Source organism: Dicentrarchus labrax, unplaced genomic scaffold, assembly GCF_905237075.1.
Source record: "Dicentrarchus labrax unplaced genomic scaffold, dlabrax2021, whole genome shotgun sequence".
NCBI classification, from domain to species: domain Eukaryota; kingdom Metazoa; phylum Chordata; class Actinopteri; family Moronidae; genus Dicentrarchus; species Dicentrarchus labrax.
In genome coordinates, this window is record NW_026136724.1 from 16,566,879 (window position 1) to 16,594,424 (window position 27,546).

Consider the following 27,546-nt stretch of genomic DNA (forward strand, 5'->3'; position numbering starts at 1 on the left):
TGTAGCGCGGGTCATGAGGCGGCTTTGAGAATAACTGCTGCTTTTTCCTAAAATGTAACAAACATGCGATTTTTTTTTAGCATCTTTTAACAAAATTTTGCCTGAAACCTTACTGGTCAAATAGTTACAGGACTCCAAATGAATGCTAATTAATGCTAACAGGTTTGCCATAGCTACTTCATAAGTGTCATGTCATGTCAGTGTTAACATATTTTCCCACTGTAATCAGTTAATGCAAAATATATTATATTATAGAATAAATCTTTGAACATCTCTGTCCCTTTGCTTTTATATTAGGTGATTAGCTGAATCGTGCCTTCTATTTCCTCCTGTGCAGAGATATTGTTAGAAAGGGAAGTCATCCATTACCAGTGGCATTCACAGGTCACGTCATGGCACACTTACAATGCAAACTGTGTTAAAGAAACCCGCCAAAGATACACACCAGAATGTGGAGACATCCTTACATCACAGTCGCAGATAGGAAAAAAGGATTAAGGTGGTTTGTACATGCAAGTCAACCTTTTCGGTGTGGTCAAATGTTCACTCATGATCAATTTTCACATAAACAAACATTTGCATTGGGTTCTACTGCAGGTAACGCAGCCTTAAAGGCCACAGAAGAATACAAATGTGGTGGAGGTTGTGTGTAGAATTGACAACATTGCCTCTAATTGCCTCTGTTTGGAGATAACAAGGCACCTGGCTTTATATAAAATGCATAAGGGATGCCTAACAGTGCCTGCTCTGTGTGGCAAGCATGCCATTCACGAAGATGTGACACAGCGCACAGCCCCGACTACATGAATACAGAAGCATCAAAGCACGAGTGTGTGACTTATTACTGATAAAAGCATCTTCTGATAAACTGGATTTTGCATTGCAGATCCAGGATATTGAGCATATTTAGGAGGAAACCCTCTCTGCTCATGAACAGAAATAGTAGTGGTATTTATGCCTTAGGAGGGCATGTGATAGCATGGCATTTAAATGAAAGATGGAAGACACTGTAAAGGGGAGGAGAGTAATGTATCCTGCTTTGTGCTTTAGCAGCTTATTAATAGTCCAGTCATTTAGCTTTAATTAACGCTTCATTACATGTTGAAGATAGATTTATGTGTAATGATACAGCAACTCCATGTGGTTTGTAAATGGTTTTTATTAGCAAAATAAGGGAGATGAGTCTACAAAGATTCTCCATCCGTGGAGAACATACACATACAATGACAGTTGTGGCAGTTTCCTTATATGAACAGACCCAGGACCGTATTCATCACTCATCTTGGCAAAGTAGTACTGATCTAACATCACAGACCAGGCTCCTTGACCATCTTAAGTTTCCATCACCTGAATGAAAGGCGTCGTGGATCCTGTAGCAGCGCCTCTACTCTTAAACCATCATTAGACAGGATCCAAGAACGATGTCTGAACCTTAAAACATTTCAGACGTCATCCTCACCTTTACAACCATGTTTTCTGTGGTTCAGTTTTTCCTCTCCTTAACACCAAAAACTCCCAAAACTCTCCTCCAAATACATTAAAATATACATTAAAATGTGCCTACTCTGGTCTTTGTACTTTAAACACTTGAGTGTATTATGAGCTCAATGCCTCAACTTACCATTTTCCGAATGGTTGGGAAGAATGGATATTTTGTACACTGTTTAAAAACCAGAACCCCAGATCTTTGGGGTGAATGTAACAATATACATCTCAGTATTGTACTGCGTGATCGGCCAGTAGGCCTTCCATTGTCATGGCGGGTGGGGGGAGGATGTGGGTAGGGGACTGTGGAGGCTACATGTGGGTCACCATGGAGACCCATGTACCTTTAGACCAGAGGGAAATCTTCCTCCTCCCGATAGCTCAGTGGTGTGCACATAGAAGATAGCATGGACACTAACATATGAAAACAGTTTACCTCTTAATGTTTAGAACAATTCAGCAGGCAACAGAACAAGCATTGGGACTACGACCGCAATAAAAGGCATGCGAAGGCACAAGTACCAACAAACTGGACTCAATGTTGTACCCCTTTTCTTCCCTTTTGGTTGTAGGGAAGGAAGAAAAGGAGCATTTTCCACCAATAGCGAAGTTTCCTTTTCCAGAGACAGCGGCAGAAGGAACAGCATAAATCTCAAAATTAAAAACAAAATACAAAGTAAATTTAAATAAAAATGTGCAGAAAAGTCTTGCGGTGACGCTTTTACAATGATACAAACATCCTACACAAATGCTGTAACGCTAGTTTTAAATGTTCCAAGACAAAAACATAAATAAAGCTGTTAAAAGTGGCATATAGTACAGCACTGGTCCGTGACTGATCCTCCCGACTCTTCTCATCTTCCCCACCAAAGATGCCACAATAAACTGGCTCCACTGCCTGAGGACAGAAAGGGGGGGGGGGAGGGGGGGAGGAGGGATGGGTCAGAGCCGTTATAAAGAGAGGTTTTAGAGAGCTTGACCTTGCTGCTATCATTTCATAAACATCTAAATGGAGCAGAAAATGTATTTAAGCCTTTGATAAAAGAAGGCAGCGATTTCAGCGAATCAGTGATTAAATTAAGCGTTTTATATTGATGGATTACGCCGTATCACTGTGGTCCACTCCAGCTATGGCTCCTTCATAATTCTGAATGCTTGAGCACTGGAAACAAACCGTTTGAAGCCAATTTGTTGAACACATTTGAAAGAGAAAAGCTAATGCAGGCACACACTTAAACCAGGCTCTCATGCTTTTCCTCAGTCACTTCAACAACATCCTGGTGCTATTCCCTACACCCGGACTTCGGCTGAGCTCTGATTGTTAAAAGGATTAAGTGATTAAGAGTTCCTTACCAAGAAAAAAAGGTTGTCATCTTCACTGTCATTGTCCTCAGAAGAGACCACAGTCTTTCAGGTTGTTCTTGATGATGACGTCGGTGACGGCGTCAAAGACGAACTGCACATTCTTGGTGTCTGTGGCGCAGGTGAAGTGGGTGTAAATCTCCTTGGTGTCCTTCCTCTTGTTCAGGTCCTCGAACTGACACTGAATGTAGGCAGCTGCTTCCTCGTACGTGTTGGAGCCTGGAAAAAGACGAGAGGCGGGAAGTGAAATAGTCAGGAAGTCCCAACACAGGCGACAGCGTGAGGACTGAGTGTCATGGCTGGGCTTCATCCTGCTAACTAGGTATTCTGCTTGTTCTTGTTAAAAGTGGAGCATCATCATATGCTTACATATCAAAGCACAGAAAAGTTGGACAAAGGCTCATTCATTAACACCATTCTGCTTTCTTCAATTCTTAGAAAAACAGAAGCGTAAAGGGGCGAGATGTGGTTTAATGTAGGTCATGTGCCAAACTGTTTCTTGGCTGGGAGCAGCACCTTGTGAAGTCTCTTCTTGTTGCTTGCCAAAATCACGTACAGTAATAAAAAGACTGCCGCCGGCCCTCCATAAAACCACAACTTGTGGTTTCTACACTTTGGTTTTATACAGATTACACTAATTATTTACAATGTGATAATTAGTTACCTTTAGAGGTACCGGTAGGAGAGGACTGTTACCTTTGGATAGTGCCAGGCTAGCACTTTAAGCTAAACTAAGCTAACCAACTTTGACTTCATAAACAAGTAGTGAAAACATTCCTCATTATCAGGCTTATTTCTTAAAATGAAAATAATGAATGGGCCTTTCAGAAGACTTAGTGTTAAATGCCGCCTGTCTTACCAGCATATTCCGGGTAGCAGATGGTGAGAGGACTCTTCTTGATCTTCTCCTCAAACAGGTCCTTCTTGTTGAGGAAGAGGATGATGGAGGTGTCTGTGAACCACTTGTTGTTGCAGATGCTGTCGAACAGCTTCATACTCTCGTGCATCCGGTTCTAACAGGGAAAGAGGAAGATGATGCTGATCTCTATGCTTCGCTCACTGGTTCGTAAACAAAACAGGAAACCTATCCTTCAATCTCAGCTTCTATGACCCATCACGATTCCAGTAAATGGAGACAATGTTCCCGCTGTGTACAAACGCAGAGCGCTTGGTATTATGTTCTTTCATGAATCAGTGGCTGAAGCACTCACCATCTCCTCGTCCTCAGCCAGCACCAGATCATAGTCGCTGAGGGCCACGCAGAAGATGATGGCGGTCACGCCCTCAAAGCAATGGATCCACTTCTTCCTCTCAGACCGCTGGCCGCCAACATCAAACATTCTGGAGGGAGGAAAGAAGAAAACATGTAAACATACATACATGCACACATAATAGGGTAGTGAGCAGTGTTTATGAAACCCAGAGACAAAAATAACCGTGGAAGAGTCGCTGTGACTGCTCTGGTCTTGCTGCGGGGTTTAGTGATGACAGTAAGTGATAAAAAGAAGGAAAGAAATTCTTTGTCTATTGTTACTTGAAAATAACTGATAAAATATGAGCAGTGCAGACAATAGTCAAGTATTCAGTATGCCTATACTTAACTGCGCACTCAGTAACAGCAGAGCAAGAACAGACTTTAAGCTTTTGTTCTGTGCTTGCAGTCCATTTGCTCAGTCGAAAAGGTATAAAAGTGTTTAATGTAGGGCCATATTGCTTGCTTTAAAGTGTTTAATGTAGGGTTAAAGTGTTTAATGTAGGGCCATTCTGACAAAATGCACACCAAAGAGCCATGAGCTTGACAAGTGGTGTATGGTGTATATATATCTTCATTCATTCCTCACAGTCAGAGACAATTTCTAGACAAGCAAATCCAACTATGAAGAGCACTCCTGAATCAGATTCAAAAGGGACACTATATAAAACATGTAGCTGTGGCACGTTTAGAGATTGCGGCAAAAGCCTCATTTAACTCCCTTAATAGCTCCTTTTTGTCAAAAGAAAATAATCAATTTATAATCAGTGATCAAATACAAGAAGTTAACCTGTCGAAACATGTGAAAGACTGACATCCTGGCTCAGCAGGTCGGTCCTCTTTCATCCGTTTACCTTCGCAGCAACCAAGTCATTAAACTGTTTGGACCATGGAGAAGAAATATTTTGCTTTTGAGCTGGCTTGCCACATCTGTGTAATTCCTACATTACACAGATGTGACAGAATTACTGTAATGTGTTGTAACAGTGACAGTAACAGTGTGTCACCGTGACTGTCTACTCTTTTTGTTGTTTGTTGTTTCTGTTTCTATCAGTCAGTTTCTTTCTCAGTGATAAGGCTTTGTATCTGTGGTTGTGTTTTTGGACCACATGACATGATCCTTCTCTCTTCCGTTTGTGGCCGAATTTCAATCACACCGGCATCGGCTAAAAAACTTCTGGTATCATGATCATCAGGCTTGCTTCCCCCACTTCCTGTCTCTCGGCCATAACTGAGTCATCGCTGATGCCCACAACACCTTCACAGACTGTGTCACAACTTACAGCTGTACATGTACAAAAGGGAATTTCTATGGCAGTGAATGAGTCAGGAACAGGAAGGGAAGCTAATTAAGCCATCATGTAAAACATGCTGAGTGTAAGCCAGTTGTTACAGTGGAGAAATTCTCACTTGAAGTGCAGGTCCTTGAATGTGAAGTGCGTCTCCACAATGCCTGTGGTCTTGACTCTGGTCCTCAGGACATCCTGCTGAGTTGGGATGTAGGTGGCCTGGGATATCCTGTCCAAATCGTTCAAGTAGCTGAGAGAAAGACACAAAGAAAAGGAGGGAAAACAAAAAACGTCGGGGAGAGAAGAAAAGGGAGTGAGAAAAGAGAGCAGGAGGGGAACAAGTGGGAGAAAATGTGTCTGAAAAATCAAGGTCGAGGGTGCAACTGCCAGTTGAACAAACAACTCCCAGCGCATTCTCAGCAATAAACCAGGTTGGATCCCATATTTCAGACTGAAAACAAGTCATGATTCAACCTTTGAAACCTGTTTTCAAACTGTTTACTTCTTTGCGGAACAACATCTTACAATAAAATGAGTTGGGCATCTATCAGATGACTACAATTAGGACATGCCCGCAGAAGATTATAAACTTTGACATTTAAAGTCCTAATAAAATTACGTGACGCTAAAAAGCTGATCACGCACTTACAGGATGTGTCATTTGCCTGTGGTAAATTTAGACGTAATGGATTGATGGCTTAGTGGTTAGGCTATAGCTCGCCTCACAGACATCAGGTCCTGGGTTTTAACCTGAGCCCTGGTATTTTCTTTGGCGTGTCAGTGCATGGTTTTATCTGTGTTTAGTGGATTCCTCCGTGTTCCTCTCTGAGTCCTAGATGCAGCTGAATTGGAAACTCCCTGCATGCAAGTGTGAAAGTGTTTGTCAGTCTCTGTTAGTCCTGTAATGGGAGAGCCATCTGTCCAGGGTGCTGTCCCACATTAACGCTTGCTCTAGACTCTAGTGTTCCTTTGGTCATGAATTGCAACATTCAGGTATAGACAATGGATAAATATTTATAGAATTTTGCTCATTCTCTATAATTTTATTTTATTTAAGCTTTTTTAAAAAAAGTTTTTCTTTCTCCTTATTAACACCCATACACAGAATTTCCCCAAATTTTGCACAGCAGCCCGGACTAAAACAACATATACTTAATTCTGCTCATCGTACTGCTATTGCAACCATCGAAACTTTTAAAAATGTGTTAAGAGACAGCTGTATGTACTGTGAGTTTGCCCACTTAAATGTCCAACCGTAACTTCTACTGGTAATTTTTCCCTCATATTAAAATGGACCTATGTAAGTATGTTAGAGTTACAGAGACTTTGTCAGACTCACCTTAATGTGCGTTTGAATGAACTCTTCCTCATTTTTCATTTCCTGTCTAGCCTGCTCACAGCTTTCATATTTGCTGCCAATGAATGGGCACACGGGCTGTACTCGTACAGGATGTCACACATAAACCTACATTTTCAACCCTGTGGGTGTATTACGGCCCAAGCTAATACCTCAAGGTTACTGCTGATAAATTACAAGGGAAAGAGATTAGTGACCTCTAGTTGCTACCAGACAAACACAAGTAATCTCCCCTCCACGCAAACAAGCCTTTTGTTTGTTTTCCAACGAATTAAGTGGAGTAAAAAAACAGAACACAAGGTTTAAGCAATGGTGTTTCCTATTCATGAAAAGCCCCTGGACAGCAGGATTAGAGGAGCCAATTAGAAAAATGGCCAACAACTGCAGCTCCCTTGGCCTGCGACGTAACCGCTGATGTTTGTTCTGCAGCAGTAAGACAAAGGGAAGTCCTTTCTCCTAAAAACACAGGAGCTGCCTTGTGATGATATCATTTGTTTCGACACCAAGGGCTCTTGCACAATCTATAAAAGATTCAGGCTGGGCAAGGAAAAGAATCGAACAGTTAACCTTTTCTGCACATTTGTTTTTTTTAGCATGTGGCAAATGTACTTGTACTGAGGAGTGAGGTCAAAGATTAAATAGTCTTTCCAGCCACTGCTCGTCAGGCTTTGTAGAGGAGGGCAAATATTGACAGTGTAAAAGTCCAGACAGATGCATGGTACTGTAGCTTTCTGCTCCCTGAGTGTAGTTGAAGGCTGGGACAACTTGTGTTTGGCTAGTTGTGGCAGCAGCTTTCTATGTGTTTGCAGTGGAATGACAGTAATTTGGGGCCTCTGGTCATCTGACGTGGAAGACGCTGTCGTTAAAAGTTGTTGACATAAATTGGTGTGTGGAGGACCATTGAGTCTTTTCACTGGATGACTCACAGTTTTGGCAAACCCTGCAACTGTTACCTCGGTTGTTTGTGTGTGTGTGTGTGTGCGTGCCCTTGTGACTCACTATGCTGCCGAGTCGTTGAGCTGATATTCGCGGGAGCGGCTGAAGCAGGCTTGTACACCTCCGTCCTTCCACAGCCGCTTAATGACACCGGCCAGCTCTCCCGTCATGAAGCCTTCCTCCGCTGAGCCCGCCAGCACAAACAGCTGCCGTGCGTCGTCCTGGGAGAGGAGTGGCGTTGATGTCAATATCATAAATCAACCATCAAAGTCATTACGCCGCCATTACAATTAACATCAATCTGCTCCCAAGCTGAAATCTCAGTCACAGGGTTCTAAAGACATTTTAGAGACAGCTGCTAATCAAACAGTTTACTTCCCCTGCTTTATCTAGCACATTGCTGTATATTTCAAATGACTTTTAGACAACCTGAAAAGGCCTCTGAAATCTTTACTACATTCAGAGCGAAGACTACTTTCCCAAGACTGTTTTCTGGCTATTCAATGTCAGTACCCGCTTGTTTTCCAACACCACAAACTCAATTCAGGTCTCTACTCTACACCCCACCAAAATTACACTCCTCTCTCTCTCTCCCCTCTATCACTCACAGCTCTTGCAGCATCGCCAAAGTCGATCTTGAGGCGCCCCATGGCTCTGATGATGGCGATGATGGACTGGATGGTGTTGCTGTAGACCACAGCCTTGTACTGCTTACATTCCTCTTCTGAGTAGCCCGCCTCGTGGATGATCCTGCAGAAAAAAGGGGGGATGAATGTGGTCAGCGATCGGGTCATTTCCTGCTTTGCAAAAAAATGTTGGCTGATGCGGGGACAAACGACAGCAACTGAAAACGCTACCATCACAGACAGAAAACTCGTCTTTTCATGGACAATTCTCCCCAGCTTTCTTAGAAATGACTCATTTTCTTTCTCCGCTCTTATTCAATATCTTTTTCTAATACTTTGATCGTACATGCTCATTGCAACGTCTGCAGAAATATTGCCAGGCCACAACGGCACTGATCTCTATGCTCCTCATTTCCGGCTGCTTTAATCACGGTCATCCAGGGAGATGAAGCTTAATTAATAATTTGTTGTCTTACACAGAGGCTGGAGTTATTCTACACTTTTATCATCCCATGAATGATCAAATCCTGTAAAAAAAAAAAAAAAAAAAAAAAGCACAACACCAAGAATGTGTTAGTCCATCTCTCAATACTTTCTGACTCACTCACTTGTTCCTACTGAAGATATTTATTCTACAAATATGTATTATTTAATTATTTTTTTTGAATAATTGATACGTTTCTAAAACAGCTGGGAACACATACATACATTTGCTCTGGGATATTTTCAGCTATGGAGTGTGCTAGAGAGTTTTTATGGCAGCAGGCCAGTGAATGTGGGATCGACTCAAAATAAAACTTAAGAGCCCATATTTATTATAATGAAGGAACATGTCACCCACTGCAGCCAGTGTGGCTCAGTGATGTTTTTATTAGTTTTTGGACGAAAATCTTGTTAATAGGGCTGCAACTAACAATGATTTTCATTATGGATTAATCTGCCTGTTACTTTCTTGATTAATTAACGATTTGTTTGGTCTACAAAATGTCAGAAAATAGATAGATGTGACAGTTACCTACATTTTTTCCTGATTAAAGGTCCTGACTGATTAAAAACAGGAATAATTTTCTATCAATAAACTAATCGATTGTTTGAATTGTCTCAGCTCTATTTGTTAGTTAGGTCAATTCATTGTTGGTTTGGCCTTTAGTGGGATTGTGACAAGAAAAATACATTCATTATAAGATAAAGATAGGACAAAAGAGCATAAATAAGCAACTTTCACCAGCTAACAACATGTACATGTAATCTGTCAGCTGTATTATGCTACAATAAGTATATACTGTACAGTAAATCATTTCCTTAAATCAGACAGATACTGTACAGTGAAATCTCTCACTGGCATTCTGTTGATTCATGACTGTTCACTGTGAGTAAAGTAACATTTCTCACTTTCTAACATCTCATCCTTCACAGGAAGAGAACCAATAGAAAAGCCATATCGTAGCTGTATAGCTGCTGCCACGTCTACTGTTTGATGAGTGTATCCATGAGGATTTTTATGAAGAATATCATTCATATTCAGGAGACACACACACACACACACGTGGATGATGTATAGGTAGAGTGTATATTAATGTATTCTGCTAGGTTGTCCTGATGATCCATTATGCATGGTGCTTGTTTGTACTGCAATTCACAGAGCGTAATATTACCCAGAGAGACGCTATAAAAGCACGATAGGTGTTTGACACTGTTTGTGTTGTGGAAAATGAATACTCTCAGTGCCATTACGCATATCTGATGAGAGAAGTCATTGTTCATACACTGGAAGAAGAAGAAAAGTTTGTTTTGATTGTTCAGTGAGCAGAATGATAAGATGCAACAGCAGCAAAATGAACTCACTTCATCTGCTTGACAATCGTACTTTTCCCTGATTCACCGGCACCTGGAAAAGACAGAGAAGGAAAATGAGAGTGTAAATATTTCAACAAGTTAATGTTGCCTGAAACAAGCTGAAATGTTTTTTCATATGCATTTTTAATGCTTAAGTCAACCAGCTCACTTCCTTTATCTGCTCAGTTTTAAAATAGCACTTACAACCTTTTATACAGTGATCCTCCTGTGATGTGGCCGAATGGCATGACGAGGAACCATGAAAATGAAACCAGAGCAAAACCACCTCAATCAAAGGGGAACTGAGAAACAAGAGCATGAGTGTGTGTGTGTGCGTAACCTGAGGTCTGTGTATGACTTCAGTGTTTAAGTTAAAAGGAGTCCTCTGGGTTGGCCTCTGCTCAGGGCAGTTCCAGCCTAATACACTAGTTCGGTTGCTAAGCCCTTGTTTACTGTTATCTGACAAAACTGTGTGTTTGGAATTTTATCAGTAAAAACTTTACATCATCGAGGCTCGTGGCCTTGGCGTGGCTCGCCACTAAGGATAGAATAGATCATTATTGACAGTGCTGTGAAGTGCCGAAGAAAAAAGTGTCACTTCAGAATGGGCAGGCACTTGGCAGCAGCAACTAATTAGATTGAAGGGGTTGTAGTTGAGACAATTGATTACTGTGATGAAAATGGTGGAGGGAGAGACGGAGCGAGCATAAAGGGAACCAGACTTTCAGCGCGGCTTTTGCTTTGTGGACCTCTCAAACGTCACAGTGCCATGGCAACTGCTCTTGTTATATCCAGGACATCTCTGGAGTGGGGCCGCAGTCACCTGAGGAGGCTTTGTGGTTGTAAGCGTGTGTGCGACATGTTGGCTTCCACCGAGACCGTTATGCATTATGCATCTGCTGCTCTTTTCCCCCTCTACTGTACTTGATGTCCCCGTAACCAGTCACTTGGAAGTGCCCTTTTATTTATTCATTTTTATTTTACCAATCCAAGCCATCTGGGATGTCCTCATAAGCCACAATCATTAAGACTCTTGCCCTCTAATGGCTATTACCATAAACTACATTAGATCTCCTAAAGTGCACTCAATGTCCTCATGTTACAGCAGCCGAGGCTTGGCTATAGCGAGGCAATTGGCCAGTTGTCACTGACGTAACAGCCCTCTGCCACTAGGGAAGATCTTTCAAACCACTTGAGAGTGACTATTCCCAGAGTAAACACCCCCAGCTCGTCTCTCAGCTCTAGAAACAGCAGAATAAGGGGAAGTGGAATAGTACATGAAATCTACCATTATGCGTTACCTCGTGATGCTGTCAGCTGAGACAACATGGTTTACTTGTGCATAAAGAAAAATCATCCCCCTAATCTAGTTCCACTTTCGCTTGATGTTGCAAATACATTTGACACATGCCACTTGTAGTTGAGCCTGCTTCATGCTGTAAGTAACAGCTCTCCCTGAGCATTATTAATAAAAAATGTAACAGAAAATGAATACATTATATATGCATCCTGCTGCAGTGTGCACACTATCTGTATGAATTCCTACAAACTTACTCTCAGCGATAACTGCGTGCTGATAGTACAGCCCTGGCACTTCACCTTCACTATAATTGGATGAGAATCACCTGAGGACACATTATTTTAATTATGCGTCACCACTCGGGTGCTGGAGCGCCCTGGAGGGGGGGAGACGGTACAGTGGCAGCTCCCTGTGCTCTGAGGCCAAAACACTGGCTGTGCGAGTCCCCATGGGACCGGCACACAGACGGCAGATACGCTGCTCGACTGGGCACGGCTGGCCCGGTGAGCTGGCACATTGCAGCCCTCTGCCTGCCCGAGAGCCATTTTCACCGTGCCAAAGACACTTCACATACCGACACAGTGCCTCTCGATGTGGGACACATGAGAATCCAATTCAGGCCGGGCTATGAGCTCACACTGAAGTAGCCTCCTCATAAAGGAAACTTTACTAGCTAACTGCTAGTAATGTGACTTCTCAGTGGTCTCTATGGCATTTTTATGGCTTTGTTTGCTCAAAAGGGTTCTTTATTAACAAGGTGTTATGAGCAGAGAATACAAAACCACACATCTCGAGTTGCAATGATTAGGCAACAGAAAATGTATCAGCAACTTTTTTTTATTGTAAGTTATTCATTTTTTCAGTCATTTATCTCGGAAAAATGCCAAACATTTCCTGATTTTAGCTGCTTTTCTCTATTTCATGTCACTCTAAACTGAATATCTGTGGGGTTTCAACTGTCAGTCGGACAAAACAAGACATTTGGAGACGTCACCTGGACTTTTTTTCACCATTTCTTGACGTTTCAAAGAGCAAATAGTTATGAAATTTAGAAAATAATCACCAGATTAATCAACAATGAAGATAATCGTTAATTTCAGCCCTACTCACAGCAATCAGAAAATAGTTATGTCACAATTTTCACCAAAACAGGAGAAGAAATTCCTTTCAAATTTTAATTTAAAAAGGGGCCGTTAATTTCGATGACATCTGAATGTACTGCTGCTGAAGTTCAGTGGAAATGATATCATGAGGTGAATCACATCGGTTGAGAAATAATTTGGATTTTGTGATCACCGAGAGAAAATAAACACTGACGTTGATGATGAATCACTATGGGAATCTACTGTAATTGCGGCAAAGTTGTGTCAGAGCAATCTTTCGCCACTGCTGGTCGTAGCGCCGAACGCTTGCAGAAACACAGCACGAGTCTGCAGAAACTGAAACCAGCGGCACGACTGCTACAGCAATAAGCCTGCATGCTAACTCTAAGCGCTCCAATGGTAAAAAAAAAAAAATATTTGGATGAATACCATAAATTAAGCCTTGCAGTCTCCATTATAATCAATGAGATGTTGAGCTATGTGTTTATGTAAGTGATTTGGCTCCGACCTCTCAACACCAGTGATATCATTAGGGTGTGGATCCTGTCAGAGTCTCTAGGTCTGAGGAACACAAAACACACAGGCGTCCTGATTTTGACTCTCTCTCTCTCTCTCTCTCTCTCTCTCCACACACACACACACACACACACACACACACACACACACACACACACACACACACACACACACACACACACACACACAGACCTTTAAGGGTTGCATAGCACCACAGGCCTGACCTATGGGCCCTCATGCAGAGTCATGTTACACACCCACAGCTTTGATACGCCCACCCCAAAACAGCTATAGACTGAAAACCACTGGAGCAGCTGGTTTCTGTTTCTAGCGGTTCAAACTATTTTAGGAAAATACAAGCTAACCGCTCCAGTGAAAATGGAGAGAACAGAGCTGTTTCTAACTACCAACCGCAAGCACATCTTTTCCTCTTGGAGCTCCCCCTGGTTGATCTTCCACTAAGTATGAAGGCAGCAGGAGACAAGGAAGGTTTTTAGAACAATGGCAGTGTGGAGACAAACGTGATTAAAATGGCTACCCGTGCCTGGCCCTGCTCCATTCATAGATTTATCATACGTCGCTGCTAATTCTCAGGCGCCTGCGTGCCAACCAAAGAAAGTAAAGATGTCTCTTTTTTCGGGCTCCTCATTCGCTGGGGGTTCAGTGCTGGCTTTTTGGGTCATACCAATGGCATGCAGATACATTTCTGTAGGTTCAGGAGGTCCAAGGACTTGAGTAGGGCTCATGAAGTTTGGCACAATGTGGTAACCGCATTAGTGATGCCACATTAGCAACATGAGCGCAACACCATCCAGCTCCCCCCGTCTCGCTCTCCCTGTTTTACACCCTCATCCCATCATGTGCACCCCTCTTCCTCTTTTACCTTCTCTGTTTCTTCGTCCCTTTATGATATACTGTTCCTCTCGCTCGCTATCCAGTTCCTCTTTCTTTTCTTTTTTTTTTTCTTCCTTCCTCTCCCTCTGAGGGGATTTAAGTATGAGTCACTCGTGAAGGATTCCAGGAGCCTTCCGAAGCAGCGCTACTCACCGGGGGGAAATGACCACAGGGATCGATCTGCCAACAAGCAGGTCGATAGCTAAAAGATTGTTTCCCACACACACACACACACACACACACACACACTGAACTATTCACGGAGATGTCCAATGATGCTTACAGCGATAAAGGAACGTGAGCAATTTAACTGTCCGTATTCACTGTGAGAGCCCCCCGCCCCCCTCCCAGTCTCTAAGATGAGTGACACGGCCATGGTGCACTGCATGTTTGGCAATGTGGTTACATAACTTTAACAATATGGAAAACATCAGAGAGAGAACAATGACAAAAGTTAGACAAAGGCTAGGGATTATTAATAAAATCTTCCCACAGTTGCACGACAGCTATAGAAAGAGTAATTAGGCTGAGGAGATTGTAATCTATTTTAGCACGTAGATATGAATAGTAGGATAATTGGGTCTTGGAGATGATGGAAATAAAATGAGAGCCAAATAAAGACTGAGAGCTAAATGAGAAATATATTCAGTTTTCAGGATGAAAAAAAAAGAAGGATCACATTCCCTCTCTCTACAAAAAGACACCTGAGCCTGCCAGCAGATTCAAATCATTTTTCATGCAAATTTACTTTTTTTTTTTTCCGTAAGCGTAATGATTTCAAGCCAGTGGAGCGAGCGTAAGCCCATGATTAACAATTAAAGACAGCATCGGAAGAACCAGGTAGTCACCACATTAACCTGTTCACCAACTCGCCAGAGGTTTGCTGTATACACAAATATCTGTTCGGTAGGGGTCACCTCCACGTGATACACAAAAGACTCTGGTGGCATGCAGCACACATCTTTACTGCCCTGCCAGCCTTTTACTACCCAAGCCACACGGTTTGTTGACTTTTTGCCTTTTGTTGACAGGGTGTGTTTGGAAAAAAGTACGCACCAGAACTGCTTGCAAATCAACAACTACAAACCAGTAGATTTTCAGTAACTGTTTATCTGCGAGGTAAACAACTCAAACTCCTAACTCAGCCCCAACCCCCCACCTCTTTGCCTCTCTGCGGCGGAGCTTTTTCATATTTAATGCTTCAGTCATTAGCAGTGCTCTCATCTTACAGGCCCTGTTTTCCTTTCTCCGGCCTGTCTGTGTGTCACTCCAGGCAGCAACCTGAAGAGTCTATCACGCTGAGTGGATCAAATACAAATGGCAGGAAACCGTGCCAACGCAACCACGCGTGGGGCCGCACGACCGTCACGACAAGGACAGCTACTCTCCCCAAATAAACCAGGGAGCGCCACAAGGTTTGTGTCAGGAGCAACGGCCGATGAAAACTCATATCCCGCCCTACAGCAGCATAGCAGAAAACTTGACCTTACTTGTCCTCTTTCAATCAGCAAGTCCCATCTGGCCTCGGAGCACCTGAGGAATGCGGTCTACCTTTAGAAGGAAAATATGTGCATTCTTGTTCAGACAAAACCACACTTAGGTCACACTCAGTGCTATACAGTTCCCAAGAAATGTAAAGATTGTGCACTTTTGATGCGTGAGCCAATGGACGCTAGTGAGAATGGTAGAACAAGTGTTGCTAAATCATGTAAAAGAACATGACGAAAGGCTGTTTATCTTGTTCTGGTTCACAAATCTGTCCACACAAGCCTCTAACAGCGCTTATTGTGTGCCTTCTGTCAGGTGTTTGCCTCATATTGGTATTGGCTTTAGACTCCCGTGTCCTGGTAACCCACATACCATGTGTGTGCATGTCAACATTTCCCAAAGCCAGGGGACTGATGGAAAAGTTTTTCACCTACAGTCTCTATTTACAAGGATAACAGTGTTTCCCAACATGTAAGAAATGCCATTAATTTAACCGAGGCCAGCTTCTAAATGAAAGCAGATCACATAATTGTGCATACAGGGGCAATGACGTGACAAAGCATGTGTAATTAAAGCAAGGAATTACAATAATGAAGTATAAAAGACTTCAGTGGGTGCACTTTTGCCATTCATAATACAATTTTGTGGTTGATTTTAAAAGGGATGTATCAATTTACCAAAATAATAGCGTGTGGTTGATTGCAAGGCACTGCTCAGACACCAAGAGAACAATGATTCAGTACATAAAGGTCAGCCAAAATTGGCTATTGGCTGAGAGTAATGAAAGGGTTATGAGGTATCTCTATACCAGTACGTCATGTACTGCAACTGCTCAGTTATTTAAGTTGATCAGCGGCATTTCAGTTTAAATGGCTGCTGCTATTTTGATCTCATGTTGACGAAGCTCCTGACTGAATTTTTTTCTACTTCATTATTGTAATTTCCTGCATTCGTTGCGCAAGACGCCTGCCCTTTTCAGACACTTCTGTGTGAGTGCTACTCTTGAACTTTAGAGCAAGTCAACAGGTTCGTACAATTTGGCTCTGAGGTACAGCCAAACTGTGGATAATATGATAATGAAGAAAAAAAGAAAAGATCCCTATTCAGCCTCTCCTTAGGTTCAACTTTTAATTCAAAAGCAAAGGGGTTGGGCATTTTAAAAAACAAAAACATCCCAAAATGAGTGGACTCAACAAAGTTTTCAGTCACATTGAGTCAGGGCCTGGGCCCCTAATGAGCCATAGGCCTATTTTCACTGCATTGCACTGGACTAGACGAGAGGAAATGTGGCATTGTTGAAAGGATTTAGTCAATACAAATGGTCTACAGAGGCGGCTGAATGGAGCTAATGCCAACAACAGAGGGGGGGGAAAGAAAAGAAAAAACTTGCCATGTATGTAATTCTGACGACAAATTTGAAATAAAATGACATTAAAACCCTCAAATAAAGACATTATAGTTCATATTTTGGACTATTTCCCCCCAACACACTCGGTATGTTGCATTCTGTGAACCGGAGTTGACACTTCCTAACTGACACCACCTCAAAATGACCACTAACGGAAACATTAACCGACACTAATGTGGGGTTTTTTGTTTTTTTTTCCACGGCAGGGTGAGTTGCCCCCTGTGTGTCGGGGCAACACACCGAAGTTCACCCCCCCCACTCGCCTCCTCTTTTCACCTCCTCCCTCTCTCCATCTTCTCCTCCTTTCCTTACCGAGCAGCAGCAGCTTGACCTCCCTGGCTGCCTTCTCCCCGTCGTCCCGCAGATTCCTGTCGATCATTTTGCTGCGCTCCACCGCCGCCTTGTCCTCCGTGCTCAGTGTGCATCCCATCCTCGACTGTGTGTCCTTCAGACCCCCAAGACGGTGTGTGTACAAAAACAAAAATCTAAAACACCATATATACCCACATTAAATGGTTAAAACTGCCTTCACCCCGCACACACACACACACACACGCCCTTTTTTTTTTAAATGACAGGCAATTGATCTGTTCGGGGGGCGGGGGCGGGCGGGGAAGGGGAAGCGAATCGACTTTTAAAAAAAAAATAGTGTTTCTTCTGTCCGGTGAAATATTTTCGGTTTAAAAAATCCTCCTTGCTTTCGGGGGGGAAGCTATGTTGATAGCGAAACAATTCCTTGATGATGTGTCTTCCACCCGTTAGCCTCCATTCGTTGCGGCGGCGACTACCAGTGTTGAATGTAGACCCACGACTGGAGAGCAGCGCGGTGTGTTCCGCAAGCAATAACAATCACACTTCCGGTCTGGTTCTTCACAATAAAGCTGTTCATTTCACTTTTTGATTATATCAATTAATTTATTTTTTATGTCCACACTGTCATTTTTTTAAAATTATTTATTTATTTATTGTTTCATCTTGTGTGATATAAGTCATTTCCATACGCTTAATAAAAAAAGGACTAATCTTTGCAAATATTCTCTGCAATATTTTCTATACTGTGTTGAAAGCCCATTTCTACTCTAAAACTAAAAAAATATTTGGACTAATACTGTACACTTCAGGAAATCTTTGTTAATGGACAAAATACCAGACCAGCAGCACACTAATCACATATAAGTGGTTGGAAAACACAAAATCACAGCAAGACGATGGTACCAATGTGATATATTAATACCAAAATTAACTTTTAACATTTTATTCTGGCAGGGAACCTTTGTGAAAAGTCATACTCCCTTTATTTTCATTATCTAAATCAGTATCTACTGTCAAACATCTTTATATGACAATGGACAGTAGATTGGTTGGACAAAATGCCCGTATAACACTGTATAAAAATATAGAAATCCTCCTCCTGGCCTTATTTTCAGTCTTATTAATTATCAAAGATGAAGGAACTCTGTACTGGGGACAAAAATGTCCCACCTGTAAAGTATAGCTGACTGTGGCAGTCAAATGTTTGGCTACTGCAGTTATTATTACATAACACATGTACACATTAAATGTATGTACAATCAGTACAGTCATTCCAATGGATGCTTTTCAGTCTATTATGTGCAGTTGTTACAGGAAAGAAGAGGGCACATATTCTTGTTTTTTCATCAGTTTTCACGAAGCCAAGATTTCACCTTGTGTTTGTGACGATTAAACACCAAACCTTACAATTTATTATTCTGACGCTTTTATTTTGAAGGTAGACGCCCAAACGGAAGCTACTTGACAGCGGAATGCATGTCAGACCCGCACACCCATAACTTTACTCACTGCTGCCCAAATAAAAACTCATTATTTTCACATTATGGACTATATATAATGTGACTTTTATTTTAATATAAAATAAACTTATTTATTTACCTTGTTTTTATTAAACTGCTATATTAAAATATATTATGTATATTCCCACTATAACATACATATATTAATACTTTTTTAATCATGTTACATTACCTGCTCAGGTTATAATTACATTTCTAGAATGTATCGTTCCCATGGGAACCAAACCTCCAACCATAGCTGTCCCCTCCCCTACCCATTCAACTGTACATGACCATTGTTTGTGGTTTAAATAATTTAGCCTGTCGGACAAAGTCAAGTGCGAGTAGTCAACAGTCAGTGTAAAGGTTGGTGGTGTTCACTTCACACAGACCTTCCACACAAGCCCCCACGGTGTAAACATCTCCTTTCCATCTCATTTTCATTTCAAATGTGGCTTTTTGGGAGAACATGCAAATTTGTGGTGTTGACATTTCCATTCTAATCCAATGATGGCTGGAGGTTTCCCTCTTTGTCATCCAGGCCCTCTCCAGGTTTGAGATTACAAGGGCCAGAGGGTGTATCCCGTAGGCAAAAAAAGCTTATGTCACTTTATCTCACACAGAAAATGCCACAGACATGGAGTTCTTTGAAAGGGCCAGTGTATGTATGCCTATATATACTCCTGCTTATATTAAGCGTTATAAAATCCCTTTTTACTTTCATTTGTCTACATTATTTGTTAGGTGAGGCTATCTATGTGTGCAACTGTACACATTATGCAAAAGAAAACTAAAATATATAAAGAAATAAACCATGAGAAAACATGGTAAACTGTGCACATGGTGATGAATGAGGAAAAACTGGTTTGTTAAACGCACACTTATAACATATTATATGTTTTAAAACCCAGAATACAAACAACAATAAAACATTATTGACATTATTAATATTTAAAACCCCAAATTCATCATTAGATGAACAGAAACTGATTAATTCTGTGTCCAAAGCAGTCGGGACGGCAGCGATATCTGGTAGGATCTATCCTCTGTTGCTTGCTCTTTTATTGCATTGCAATCTCTACAAGAAGTGCATTGTCAGACTCCAAATATGTCAATCTTTTTAAACACATAGAACAGACTCACATAAATATTATCAATGACATGAGAAACAGACCTCTATAGACCTAATGTTGACCCACACAACCTGAAATCCAGTTCAAAATGTTTTCGTTGTGCTCGCAAGATCAACATTAAAGTCAGTCAGGTGAGATTCAAACTGTTTTAACAAGAATGTTTGTTTAAATAGACGGAGACAGGTCTTTGGCAGAGAGTCTGGGAGGGATGGACCACGCAGGCCTTCTGCACTGGATGCTCAGTGAGTGGCGAGGGAATGATGGTGCTGCCCTCCAGTGGTGGTAAAATGTAACTTCACAGCGCTGTAGAGCAGTATGTATATGAGGGCTGGGAATAACACTGTGTGCTCAACCCCACAGCAGAGCACCACACAGTGCTGTAAGGCTTAAAGGGCCAACACAGCCTATGAAAGCAATGTCTTCTTCTTTAACACCCCTTATGATGTCATAGTGATGTCATTAGGGTTATGACGGTTTAGGCTAGGCTAACAGTAAACCTGTATTGCAAGCAGTGGATGTGGATATTAAGAGAAACATGCATTTACCAGGGTGGGAGGAAAGGCACTATTCAGTTGAATTATGAGAACTGCGCGGTGAAGGATGTAGACTTTCTTTAATTTTATGTTCCAACCAGATGCTTTTCTTTTTAAATGTTCCTTATGTGTCCCATAAAAGGGCTGGTGAGAGTGCCTTTTGTTTTTATGCCCCTAAACTGTGAGATTTGCTGCCTCTGGATATTAGAAACCTATAATAAAAAAAAAACTACATCTTTTTAATCTGGTTTTTACTTTTGAGTAATGTTATGTCCTTCATTTTTAGGTTTCAACTTGTCTTTTACATAATTTGTCTCCCTGGGGTTTATTTTCAAATCAGCGTTGTTCATTTTTTTCCCTATGTGTTCTTCAGTTTGTTATGTGAAGGGCTGTGTGTTTGCATGAATGTCTTTAACACATGCATTGACATTTTGCCAAGCGTCTGCCAAGAAGGGTTGTATCAATCGATCAGCATGTGCACAAGCACAAGTATCAGTGTACATCTCAATGATGAATCAAGATAAGCATTGTGAAATCTCTTTAAGACAGATAAAGGGCAATTCATTTTAATATCCCCCATGAAACTACACAACCACAAATACAGATAAGCTTTTCTTACGGTCTTTGCACAGAGGGAATATACTTAATAATTCATATATTCCTCCTTTTTTCTGTGTCTGGTAACCTTGTAGCTGAGATGAGCAGAAATTGGAGAGGAGACAAGAGAAACAGAACAGGAAAGAATGTAATAAGACTGAAATGTCTTTGAAGGTTTTCATCATCCAGGTCTCTGGATATCCAGAACTGATAGGCCTAGCTCACGTCAATGAGGATTCAAATATATAGCAAGTATTAAAATATAAAACATTAATGAAACAAATCAAAGATAGCATGACTGGCCTCAGACATAAACTTTTATTTTATGCACTACGTCTCTGTGCACCAACTTTTCTACTCAGCTCATTGCAGGTGTTATCTCCTGGTCTGATAGTGACTGCTGATACCAAAAGGGCACGTCTCTTAAGCTGAACCTTAAACCTGTCTTGTCATTATATAATTTAAATTATAGGGGGTACCTAGGCGCCTCCCAGAGGTGTCTGTACCTTTACCTGGCCTCGGCTGCTCTGTCAGCTCCTCTGATGTTACAGCCTGCCTGTGCTGCTGCTGCTGCTGCTGCCGGGACACAAACACAGACGAGCTGCACACACTAGCACACACCACAAACACAGAGACAGAAGGAGAACAGGCTGCCAGGCAGGCAGGCAGGCAGGCAGGCAGGCAGACAGACAGACAGACGTACGGAGAGGGAACGGACGGAGGGAAACGCACACCACCATGGTTTGCTGTAACAGAAGGTGCGGGCTGATAGCTGGAGCTGTGATTGGGGCGGCGGTAGCCATCCTGGGAGGCATCCTTATCCCAGTGGGGAACAACGTCATTCAGGGGACAGTGGAGAAGGTATGGTGCTCAGTTTCACCCTTGGGTGGAGAATAGGGAGTGACAGAGTGTGTGAATGTGTGTGTGTGTACGCGGGGATCAAGGTGAATCAGGAGAAAGGAGAGGCGTGCGTTTTTTGGAAAGCTGCATCAACTGGCAAGTGTGCAAGTGTGGCAAGTGTGTCTTGTTTTCCTCCATCAAAAGATCAGCATCTGTGATTTGTTTAAGGCACTATACAGAGAGAGAAAAAAAACGGTTTAGACCTTTTTTATCACAGAGCATCCACCGTTTTCATGTATCAGTGGGACAGCTGGCCTGCTGGCAGTCTTGAGGCATGTTAAAAATAGACTCTGTCTGTGTGTCTGTGGGGTTTAGGAAGCCGTCATTGAGCCTGGAACAACAGCTTATGACAACTGGGTGGCCGCAGGGGCAAAGGTGTACAGGCAGTTCTGGTTTTTTGACTTGAAAAACCCCCTGGAGGTTTTGCAGTATGGTGCAATTCCAGTGGTAGTGGAAAGGGGACCTTACACATATTGGTAAGGTTGATTTGTTTACCTCTTAAATATCATTTTGATGACAGGTGTTTGGAATTTGATTTGAAACCAATCTAATACAGAAACAAAAGGTTTTTATTCCTGATGTCATATGAAATGTAATGTCTAAGTAAGACCCTCTCCGCCTTCAGGACAAGATATCTCCCCAAAGAGAACATCACTTTCCACCCGAATCACACTGCCTCCTTCCTGCTGCCTTTTGGGGCCATCTTCGAACCATCCATGTCAGTGGGATCAGAAGAAGACAAAATCACCACCCTCAACCTGGCTGTGGCTGTAAGTGTAACCCCACTGTGCGGTGATTCCTGACTTGACTCAGCTCTACTGCTAATATTAGTTACGGTACCTCTGTTGCAAAGCCAAGACGAGCTATGCCAAGGCAAGCTGTGGGTTGTGGTTCCCAACCTGTTTTGGATTGTGACCTCTGTGACAGGTTGTTGGTGAGCTGAGACGAGTGATTGCCCCTTCATAGGTTGTTCCTTTTATATTTTATAGGCCTGAAAACTATCCAGAAATTCAGTAGGAAAGCAGAGATTAGAGAATCATTTGCACAATAAACACTTAAAAGCAGAACTACATTACGGTTTTTCTTGGACCCCCTCAGATTTAGCCTTCAACCTTAAAGAGGGTCCCGACCACCAGGTTGGGAACCAGTGCACTGGAGGGTTGTTTCAGAAGGGGAACTCAAAATCAAAATGAAGTATGGTTGGTACAGGTTAAGGTTTACAGTGACTTGGTGCTATACTGGTGTTGTGACAATATATATAGAAGTTCTGTACTGACATCATCATACTTTGAGGAATAGTAACATGCTTTTCTACAAAACCCCTATCTTTTACAAAATATTTAAATGTAAAGAAAAATTCAGGTATTTTTCAACCTGTGTTTTATTCCCACAGTTACACATAGCATAACGTGTGAACAAACGTGTATGTGGGCAGCTAGCCTGGTTATCCGGCAAGTTTCCTTGGAAGCAGTACGCAGTTAACTACAACAGCAAATGCAGCGGGCTGATTTCTGTTTACACTGACAACCATAGCATGTTTTTCAGAAGCAAGCAGCTTGCTTGGTTTGCTGGCAAGTTGCCCAGAAGTCAGCTACAGTAGTTAATGCAGCAGGCTAATTCCTGTTTACTTGAATAATGCTGCATGTTTTTCATTAACATGCAGCCTGCTTGGTTAGCTGATCAATCTGAATGAGTATTGGACGGGTTTTAGGTTCTAAAAAGGTATTAAGAATACCAAGCTCAATGGTGACTGGCAACTTGAGGCTAAAATTAACATGGTGCAGAGATGCTGCTGTGTTGTAAAAAAAAAATTATTTTACAATGGCAGTCTTTGTTTATGGCTAAAGGCTGTAGTCTTAACGTTGATAAGGCTCAAATGATAAAGCAATTCCAATAAGAGTGTCTGTAAGTGATTACGCAGTATTACACTCATGAAAGAGGATTTCTTTCTGACTTATCTCTTCAGGCAACCACAGCAGTTTTGTGCACAGCAGTTCTGCATGTTTCGCAACGCAAACTGACACCATCACCACACTGATGAAGAAATTATAATTTACTGAGCTTTTACAAATATAAAAGGTAAATGTTTTTGGACTTCTTTTCAGGGAGCTTATTCACTGGTTCCAAAATTATTTCATGGCATGCTGGAGAAACTGATAACGTCAAGCAACTCCTCCTTGTTCCAGCACCGTTCAGTCAAAGAACTGCTGTGGGGTTACACAGACCCCATGTTGAAAACACTTGTGGGCCTGTTTGCACCTGTGAGTAAACAGATATTATGGCCTAAGACACAAGATCTACCCAGTAACTCCTTAGATATAATATGATTTTATCAATTTATTGACTTAAATATATTTCTCCTAGTACAATGGTACCTATGATGGCTACTACAATGTCTACACTGGAAAGGATGACATCTCTAAAGTTGGACGAATTGACATGTGGCGAGGAGAGAGGTATGTTTGATTATGGTAGGGTGAAGGAGATATTGAGTTAGAATCTTTACTCAGGTTCTACAGATATTCACAAGTGACAAAAATGTTATTATTAAATCAAATATACAGACTTTGACGAATTTAATTTATTTTGTCCAACAGGACTTTACGTTTCTGGAACAACAAATACTGTGACATGATCAACGGGACAGGTGTGGCTCATGCAGCAATGTGCTTTGTAACAAAGCTACAGGACTTCTTTTTTCCTGAACCCCTTCTTATAACGCACTTCTGTAGCTCTAAATACAGACGAGTCACCTTTCTGACCTGATTTCTTGTCCCCCTTTCTAAGATGCTTCGTCATTCGCTCCCTTTATGGACAAGAAGAAGCCTATCTATTTCTTCTCATCAGACATCTGCAGGTGACGAAGAGTTTCATTTTGTGGGAGCAATATCATCTTATCTAGTCTGACTGCACTTTGCGAGCATTAAATGGGCCAGTAAGTGTCAACGACGGCGAGATTTAAAATCTTAATTTGAGAACTGCTACCATTTGGACTTTCATCTCAGTAACCACTAGAGGTCAGAGCTTGCCAATACCAAAAAACTATGGTCATGTACTTGAGTCAGTCTGAGTTAAGTTGCACCATAGAGCCAAAGATAACTGGGTACACAAGGTTCAGTTGCTGGAAAACCTTTGAACTAATCTCTGTGTTGTTATGTCTTCAGGTCTGTATCAGCTAGCTTTGAGGAGAGCAAGGATCTGAAAGGGATTGAAGTGTACCGCTACGCCCTCCAGCCAAATACCCTGGCCTCCCCTACAGTCAACCCAGACAATCAATGTTACTGCAGAAATATAGAGGTCACCAAGAACTGCACCTTGGCTGGAGTACTGGACATCGGCTCCTGTCAAGAGGGTCAGTTTGCATTTCTCTATGTAGGATCAAATGTCCAGTGTGTAACATTTAGGGGGATCTATTGGCAGAAATGAAGTATAATATTCATAGGTATGTTCTCATTTGTGTATCACCTGAAAATAAGAATCACTGTGTGATTACAGAAGGAGCTTCTACGGAGGCTGCCTGCTGGACAAACCATTCTCTATCTTTAGGCATTTTGTGAGTTTTGGGTCCACTGTAGTTGAGTTGTCTATTCTCTTGCTATGTAAATAGGAAGACCTATCTACATCTCTTTGCCCCACTTCCTTCATGGCAGTCCGTACCTACGAAAGGCCGTTCTGGGCCTCAATCCCAGCGAGGAGCATCATGCCACTTTCATGGATGTGGAACCTGTAAGAGCTTCTCAACTTCAATTCACTTTGTGATTTTTGACTTTTAGCGACTCGGATGTACAACATTTTTTCTGCTTTTTTTCTCCACCAGACAACTGGGTTCACCTTGAGGTTTGCCAAGAGAATTCAAGTGAATATGATGTACGGACCATCAAAAGTCATCACGTAAGTTGTGATTCACTTTTGGGAAATATGATTTTTTTTTTTTCTGCTTAGAGTTAGATGAGAAGACTGAGACCACCCTCAATGTTTGTAAGGCTACAGTCAGCAGCTGGTTAGCTTAGCTTAGCATAAAATAAAGATTATGACAACCCTAGTTCTGTTCAGAGGCAACTTAATCTGCCATTGAACACCACTAAAAATCACTTTTTTTTGGTCTGATGGTGGTTAACTGCTAAGCTAACCTGCTGCTGGCTGTAGACTTCATAGTTTCTATATTATTACAGATTATTCTACTAATTGAGATATTACCTAGTCATTAGGCAAAACTTGTTACCTTCGGATGGAGCCAGGGTTGCCGTTCCCTGTCTTTGTGCTAAGCTAAGCTAACCTGCTGTTGGCTGTAGCCTCATATGTACCGTAAGGACATAAGAGTGTTATTGATCGTCTCCTCTAACTCTCAGCCAGAAAGTGAATAGGTGTATCGTTTTGAGACAACATCATGAAACTGAATGCTGAGTAATGAACTCTTTCCCTGCAGGGTGCTTAAGAAAGTCAAGGATTACACCATATTCCCTCTTGCTTGGCTGAACGAGGTAAGATAAAAATGAGCCCTGCAGTAGTGAAGTGTATATTCTGTTAGCTTGGGATGCATGGTAATCAGTCACCCTCTCGTCCCCTGTCTCCCTCTACCAGACGGCTTCGGTGGATGACGAAACAGCGGACATGTTTAAGAAGGAGCTCATCTCCCGTATCCAGATGTTGGACATAATACAGAAGGCGCTGTTGGGCATTGGTGTGGCCGTTTTCATCCTGTGTCTCACCTCCTACTGCGTCGTGGTGAGGAGAAATAAGACGCTGGTGTGAATGACTCATGCAGAGAAGAGTGCATTTAAGCTGCTGCGGGACACTGAACCTTGATATAGACTTGCACTTTTTTGTAATTTCAGTGTTATTTATAATGTCATACCTCCTTTGATACAAGGGGAGGGGATACTGTGATTTTGTAAAGCACAAGAGCTGAATTCCTTTGCCAAGTATTGTTTTAATTGCAAACACTGTAACATTAACTCAATCAGGGATTTCTGGAGGGAGAGCAGATGGAGATTCCTCTGAACTGTCAGGTTATCAATCCGCACAGAGGAGAAATGAGTTTGCTTGACATCCTACAAAATAAAATGTACATGAATCTAGTCTTGTGCAAATGTTCATATCCTTTGCTGAAGTAGTGTCTTCAAAATGAATAAAAGCTGAAAAGGGGTTTTTCTTTGGGTTTCCTTTTCGTAGTACTGGGCTGTTTAAAACTGGTCTACATTCCTCTTGGTCCAACATACATCAGAGACTGTCCCGCTGCTGAAACAAACCGCTGCATTGTGCACGTTGAAGCAAACTTAAATGGTTTCCTCTTTACCTTGAGTGGCCCATCAATCAAACAAAGCAATACAAAATGGACTGGGGGATTATTATACTGCTGTTATGAATGGCACTTGGGTTTGTTTAGTAAAGCAGTATTTCTGCCCAGCAGGAGGCCTCTCTTCGATTTTATGGGTTTCAAACGAGCCTCTGCACCCGCTGGGTGTCTTTGATTTTACTGCTCAGTCTGAATCTGACATGTCACACATTAACGTGTTTCATCGGGATTAAAACAGACAAGTTTTACACCTCTTCCTTGAGGTGCTGCAATTTACACTGACCACTGATCTCTGAAATATAGAACACACGCTTCTGTTTGAAAAGCTAGACCCTTTTAAGCTTCCGTTTAATATTAAACCCATATATTTGACAGGTTGTCAAAAGTTTGTTACCTTCAGACAGAGCTAGGCTAGCTGTTTCAA

The 27,546-nt window shown here is 41.9% G+C and overlaps 2 protein-coding genes and 1 long non-coding RNA gene across 3 annotated transcripts; 2 read left to right on the plus strand and 1 right to left on the minus strand.

Moving 5' to 3' along the window:
• Nucleotides 1–1,141: 1,141 nt before the first annotated feature.
• On the minus strand, nt 1,142–17,666 carry gnai1 (guanine nucleotide binding protein (G protein), alpha inhibiting activity polypeptide 1). The gene is made up of 9 exons (XM_051392415.1): nt 17,165–17,666; nt 10,153–10,195; nt 8,290–8,431; nt 7,745–7,902; nt 5,510–5,638; nt 4,059–4,188; nt 3,707–3,860; nt 2,839–3,066; nt 1,142–2,383 (listed from the first exon to the last, which is right to left on the minus strand). The coding sequence occupies exons 1-8, from the start codon at nt 17,280–17,282 to the stop codon at nt 2,876–2,878; spliced, it is 1,065 nt and encodes a 354-aa protein (XP_051248375.1). The 5' UTR covers nt 17,283–17,666; the 3' UTR covers nt 1,142–2,383; nt 2,839–2,875.
• On the plus strand, nt 15,042–17,343 carry LOC127358894 (uncharacterized). The gene is made up of 2 exons (XR_007882560.1): nt 15,042–15,371; nt 17,059–17,343. It is a non-coding gene; the product is annotated as an uncharacterized LOC127358894 (long non-coding RNA).
• A 3,754-nt stretch (nt 17,667–21,420) lies between the features above and the next one.
• cd36 (CD36 molecule (thrombospondin receptor)) lies at nt 21,421–26,971 on the plus strand. Its single transcript, XM_051392412.1, has 12 exons — nt 21,421–21,787; nt 22,142–22,302; nt 22,452–22,596; nt 23,932–24,087; nt 24,191–24,282; nt 24,424–24,473; nt 24,614–24,683; nt 24,991–25,178; nt 25,434–25,552; nt 25,644–25,717; nt 26,253–26,307; nt 26,408–26,971. The coding sequence occupies exons 1-12, from the start codon at nt 21,665–21,667 to the stop codon at nt 26,576–26,578; spliced, it is 1,404 nt and encodes a 467-aa protein (XP_051248372.1). The 5' UTR covers nt 21,421–21,664; the 3' UTR covers nt 26,579–26,971.
• The last annotated feature ends 575 nt before the right edge of the window (nt 26,972–27,546 follow it).